Genomic DNA, 6,203 nt, shown 5'->3' with positions numbered 1-6,203 from the left:
TGGTTGAAATTGCATTGTTGTACTATAGTGATACCAAATTCTTTACAATATTGTCCTAGCCAATATTTGATGCGATGAGTACCATCATGGAGTATATCATATCATTCTAAATATTATCCTAGCCAATATTTGATGAGATGACTAGGTTCTCTCTACAAAATATTTGAGAGAGCCCTTCTAAGACTAAATGCAAAGGGTGGAGAAGAGAGTTTTTGTTCATTTTGTGCCTTTTGTCGCACTTCTATCTATCTATCTATCTATCTATTAACCTATTAACCACATATGAGAAAGAGGACACGTGGTAGAAGAAGAGTTGCCACATGTCATAAAGGAGGACTCTCCCTAATTTGGAGGAGGAGGCAAACAAACAAATGGAGGTGGAAAGACACTAAGCTTTGCGGGGGAGGAGATGGAAGGTCAAAGGATGCATGTAACCTTTGGAAGGGACACTTGAACTCTACCTTGACTTGATAGATGATGTCCAATCCATTTCAACTTTCACTTTCATACAGGTGCCTCATAAGGAGAAATCGTAGGCGTCCTTAGCGGTGACCCAGGAGCTAACATGTTCATCAATTTTATTTCCAATGGAGGGTTCTAGAGTTGTGGGCTTGAAACACCCCTCGATTAAAAAAAGGCTTCAAGTCATTGTAAAAGAGGAATGGCCGTATATATGTTCCTTGACCGCCGTGCAGGTTTCATTGACGATAGTGCAAACTTCTCCATGGTCATGCACAAGAGGGTTGAACAACCTTTTGTTGGGCAGCAACTAGTCAAGGATAGTGCAAATTACGCAATTTGTGGGGATGAGCGTTCAGATGTTTCGGCCTTTGAAATGGGTCTCCATCAAAAGAACGATCTCGGTGAGGAAACACAAAAATGCAAGTCTCCACCCTCAGAGAAACCCTTATTTAGGCGAGATTCAGGATATCAGACTGATCACCTATGAGCGGCTGAATAGTCAATTGCGTGCATTTTTTGGCATCCCTGCAAGGCATGCATAGACGGCATTCAACAAGAACCCATTTTGACAGAGAGACAAGAAAAAAAGAAAGAAACTCATGCTGCGAATTGTGTGAACTTACACATCCATATGTTTGATGTAAATCTTCTATTTTGGAGTCTTGTACATACGAGTGTCTTTTACGTCCGCAGCAAATCGCAAGTTGCCACGTGCCACTCAAAGGTTATGCCACGTCGAGTGCAAGCTCCTTGCTCGCCACGTGCCACTCAAAGGTTATGCCACGTGGAGTGCAAGCTCCTTGCCATCGCTTTTCCTTGCCCACATGGCATGCCTTCCCCTGCACTCAATCTACTGCCGCCATCAATCCCTGGCTACCTGCAAAAAATGCAGAATTGTAGGGAAGGTTCATCAAACTCTCGAACTTTTGGAGAGCGCCGAGATTAATTAGAAGGTGCAGCTTTTGAAATTCTTGATTATATCAAGTGGCTAGCTAAAGGTCGCATGAAGCCTCATCCTCCATCCTCTTACCATGGAAGACGTCCAAAAGCCGGACCATCTTGGCATGGACATGGCTTTATCCCACGATGCAGAGGATAACGTCGTTTGAAACCAAACACCAACAAGAAACGTAAAGCTCAATAGTTAGTAATGCAAGGGCCTTTCCGAACAAGTTAATGAGATCTGCAATTAGCTTTATTCCAGTTTTGCCTGATCACAGAATGTGGATACGCGTTTATGAATGCGAGGATATGCTATCGAATGCTGTCAAATGTTGGATTGTAAGGAGGTATTTTGGTAAGAATGGCTGTGGGACAAGAGTTTCAAAGGCATGTATCTCTACCTGAGCTATGTCGTAGTGCTTTTGAACCTTTGAGAAGTGATTCCCTCCTAGCTATTGGCAGGATATCAAAGGCAAGAGCAGGACGCTGGAGACAAGGAATGAGTCTTGGAACACATTCTTTTGGATAGTTTCAAGTTGAAGAGTGTGTCAAGATTTGGATCGGGGGGCCTATTGAGGGAGGAGCTGAAAGCATGAGCAATGCTGATGCAGGTTTGGGAGGTGCTCAGCAACAAAGAGATGGTTGTCGATTTTAAGGAGGCTCACGTATCCATGTTCCAAGGTGGACGGTTGCATTGTAGTCTGCCTATATCTGAATGAGAACCATCGCCAGGGCTGAGTATGAATGAGAACCATGGCAAGGAGGAGCAGAGCAAGGAGATGGTTGCACAAGGCAATTTCCTTAGACGTCCCTAACGAGAAAACTCTTGAATTGAATCTTGATGTAGCAAACCATCGATTACGCAAGGATTTTTGTTACTCTTCTCAGCTTGCATTCTCTTCACCATATGCCTCAAACAACCTACTGTAGAAAGATTTGAGCTAAGAGCTCTTACTTTGTAGCTACTTAAATCTACGCACACATTGTTGAGAACGCTAAAGAGTCTTATCTTTAGAAACACTTCAGATACATGTGATATGTGCATAAAAAATTACCTACAGAATGCATTAAATTCAGCTCCGTTCTGATATTCCTAGGTGGAATTCTGAAATTTGGAGTACGAGAGACCCACTATGTACCATTTTTTGAGCTAATTATGTATCATCTTTTGAACTAAAGATTATTGATACACCTCTGGATTTCATGTAAAGGTACTTGCTCAGACTAGAAATTGCGAAAGCATACCGGTGTTGGAGCGACAGTGTGCTCACTCACGCCACTCATGGCTCAAGGTTGTGGGTCTAACAAGCTATGGAGAGGTGGGGGAGGTCATTTCTAAATGTTTTTGGCGTAGCTTGACCATGACCTGAGATCATCTATGAACGTTTCTAAGTTGGTTCTTGATGAACCTCCCTGTTGAGTAGCTTTGACCAAGACGTCTCTGAGCTCCAAAACTTTCCTCCTAGAGTGTAAGCCTTGCTCACCTTGCATGAGAGCCCTGATTGCCTTCTCTATGGCAGCCCTTCCGACTGTGCCCCCTTCATCTCTCTCCACTGCAATGCCCACCTGCCAGTCCTCGTCTACGAACTTCTTGTTCATGCTTTGATCTCCTCTTTGGGGCCAAGCTATGATGGGAACCCCAAACCACAATGTCTCCAGGGTAGAGTTCCACCCACAATGGCTCAGAAAGCCCCCAACTGCAGAATGATTCAACACTGCTGTCTGGGGAGCCCAAGACACTATCAAACCTCTCTGTTGTGTCCTCTCTTGGAATCCATCAGGCAAAAGCTCGGAAACCAACTTACTGGACCTCTCCCCAACCACAGATCCTGGCCTTATCACCCACAAAAAGTTATGCTCGCTGGCTTCCAGCCCCATTGCCAGCTCCTGGATATCATTCTCGGACATCCTCGACTCGCTTCCAAAGGCTACATACAGAGTGGACTCAGCTGGTTTGCCGTCAAGCCATCGTATACATGTGTGGTCCTCCTTGTACATGCTAGTCCGTGCTGCTTTTAAAGGCGTTTCTGCTTCGGCTTTGTTCGGATTCTGTAGAAACAAAGGCCCCACCGCATATGCACGAACCTGTTCGGCTTGTAGTGCGTCAAAGGCGCTGCTCTCCAGCTCGTAGACGCTGTTGACAAGTACTCTGTCTGCTTCCCTTGCCTTACCGTAAAAATCTTCTGTGCGCTTCCGAGTTCTGTCTACCGTTTCCTGCGTTTCTGACAAAATTTCTTTCGGATAATCCGAAGCCCTCATTGGAGGAACACCAGGAATGCAAGTCACCCATGTCTCCTCTCGTCGACCTTGAAACAACAATGCATGTTTGTTAGTGGCGAGCTCATATCAAATCACTTTTCTAGTGCAAGTCGTCTACGATCTTACCTTTGAAAGGTACCAACCCTTCTTCCACAAGGCGAGAAAAATAAAAACCAACGCAATAAATGCTGGCCAAGCTCGACCACATCTCCACTCTTGGGATACGAAATTTTTCGGTGACGGCACGCGTCCAAGGGCACAAGGTGTTAGAGATGAGACAAGTCGGAGGGTGGTCCCCTTGCACGATCCCGGCCACGAGCTGCTCGAGGCCGGTTTGCATCAAGGGGATGGATGCGAGGGTTTCGTCAATGGAAGGAGTGTAGGAAAGGTCGGAAGGCAACCCATCGGGGATGATATCAATATGGATAAGGGGGTGGGAAAGATCGGGAGAGGCAGCGTGGAGTAAGCGAGAGTGGGTGCGGGAGGAGTAGACGAGGGTGGTGAGGAAACCGGCGGAGGAGAGCAGGTGGGCGAGATGGAGCATAGGGGTGATATGCCCCTGAGCAGACCATGGAACAAGCAAGACGTGCGCCATCTCACAAGCCATAGCCGTGAATTGGCCAAGATCCTGCGCAATAGTTTCTGCTCCTCTCGCGCTCCAGTCTACTCTCGCCTCCAACTCGAGGTCCCTCGCACCAGTTTGCTCTCTGCTTGCTTCCTTAAAAACTCCAATCGGCCAATATAGATCCTCAAATCGTTTCAGCACATGCAGCTACGTCTATGGCAATCGGCCTTTGCATCCACCAGTGGCTACAAATGATGCAGACACTCGCAATGCTTGCAATCCAAGATGATGACCTGCTCCATGATGACAATGACGAAGGAAGCACACTCTAACAATGAGGAGGAATAGCTGCACATACAAGCACTTCTTCTTCACATAGGGTAAGGGGGCTAGTAAAGAGGCGGGTGCCTTTAAGATGTCAGCACCCTCCCCTATTTTCTACATGGAAAGAGCTAATAAAGAGGCATGAAAAAGGAAAAATATGCTTAGGTGTTAAGCTCTTATCAAAAGTTAAGATAGTCTAAATGTGGCCCATGGTGCCTTTAGTATTGGGTATGTAGGTTTTCCACCAAGTTAATACTTTTTTCTCATTATTTTTTGAAAAATTATATCCTTTCTCTATTTCCATTCATGCGATCCCTTACATTTTGAAAAACATAAAAAAAACTATAGGCGCAGCCCCTTACACAATGAAAAAGTTAGGGGTGCACAAGACTGGCCCCTTTACCCTCATAGCAAGGATGCTGGTGGACGAGTTCTTACGAATGGACCTTCTTCGTAGGAGGAATGCATATGGCCTGTGGTATGTCAAGCCACGATCCCTTCATCTATGGCGAATTTTTTTTAATCATGTGGATGACGACGACATTCGCTTTGAGGCAGCATTGAGGTTGCTAAAGCTCTATACCACCTTGGTCAAGAATGATCTTTCTCAACGACCCATCCCCCTATCCTTGCAAAGTATTCCTACAAGAGTTTTGAAAGTGGAGAAGGAGCTAGCAATTGCTTTGCACCGTCTAGGATCCAGGATGAAGCTGATGGATTTGTCCGAGCACTAAGGGGTGGGAAAGTCCACAGTAGGGAGAATTTTGAGGTAATTTGTGAAGGCCTTGAACATGCACTTGAAGGAATTCATGTGCTGGCTTGTGACACAAGAAGGCATGGCTAAAGTTAAACAAGGATTCAAGTAACTTCAAGGGGCAATTGACAACACACACATTAAGATAGAGCTGCCTCTAGGGCAGTGGCACACAACTTAGCGGGCTGCAACCACATGTATTTGATGTCGTTGTTGCAAGGAGTCGTGGATGCGAACATGCACGTCCTTCACATCCTCACAGGATGGGCAGGGTCTGTCAATGATCTAAGGCTTCTCCGAAATTCCATCCTATACCATTTGGTCGAAAGAGGGCAACCGTAAGAGTAGTCATTGCTATGGCTGCATCAAAGGGATGGTCTTTACATCAGATGGATGTAAAGAATGCTTTCTTGTCTTCTCAACTATCCTCAACTTGGATGACCAGGGTGGAATGTGTATTCCATTGTATGGGTGTTGCTTCTATGAAGCATGGAAAATAAAAAAAAGCTAGACTTCGTTTAAATTCCTATCTCGGTTTTCCTAAATGTAACCCTTCTCTAGTATAAACTAAAAGGGAAATTTGCATTTAGATCTCCATGTTTCTATTCAAGGCACAACATGAATTTAAAAATAGCATTTGGAAGCAAAATTTATCATTCAAAAAATTCAATGGTAGAAATTTGATAACAAACGTAAACTGTGTAATGATAAAACTCCTGCAAAATACTATTTCAGCTGTTAAAAAATAACAAGTGCATTTCCATGGCAATCAGCCTTTCCACACAAACCCAAACATTCCAAAACACTGCATTTTCAAAGACATAAGGAGCCCAAATGAACCCAAACATTCCAAAACATTGACTGGAATTGTAATCTTCAGCCAACGAACCCAAACGA

General features: G+C 44.8%; 1 protein-coding gene across 1 annotated transcript; it reads right to left on the bottom strand.

Moving 5' to 3' along the window:
• Window positions 1-2,445: 2,445 nt before the first annotated feature.
• LOC147899054 (UDP-glycosyltransferase 85A1-like) lies at window positions 2,446-4,258 on the bottom strand. The gene is made up of 2 exons (XM_087378297.1): window positions 3,790-4,258; window positions 2,446-3,710 (listed from the first exon to the last, which is right to left on the bottom strand). The coding sequence occupies exons 1-2, from the start codon at window positions 4,256-4,258 to the stop codon at window positions 2,740-2,742; spliced, it is 1,440 nt and encodes a 479-aa protein (XP_087234423.1). The 3' UTR covers window positions 2,446-2,739.
• Between the last annotated feature and the right edge of the window lie 1,945 nt (window positions 4,259-6,203).

This window comes from Dipteris shenzhenensis, chromosome 8, assembly GCF_047967505.1.
Source record: "Dipteris shenzhenensis isolate YYH24624 ecotype China chromosome 8, Dip_SZ_1.0, whole genome shotgun sequence".
NCBI classification, from domain to species: Eukaryota; Viridiplantae; Streptophyta; class Polypodiopsida; order Gleicheniales; family Dipteridaceae; genus Dipteris; species Dipteris shenzhenensis.
The sequence above is the reverse complement of the archived record's forward strand: the minus strand, read 5'-3'. Positions and strand labels throughout refer to the sequence as shown.

What these genes read in the sequence shown, in the direction of transcription:
- LOC147899054 (XM_087378297.1), bottom strand. Translation starts at nt 4,258, where the DNA reads ATGGCGCACGTCTTGCTTGTTCCATGGTCTGCTCAGGGGCATATCACC. An exon ending in AGGGTTGGTACCTTTCAAAG is followed by an intron (nt 3,711 to 3,789) that starts GTAAGATCGTAG and finishes TGTTGTTTCAAG; the next exon opens with GTCGACGAGAGGAGACATGG.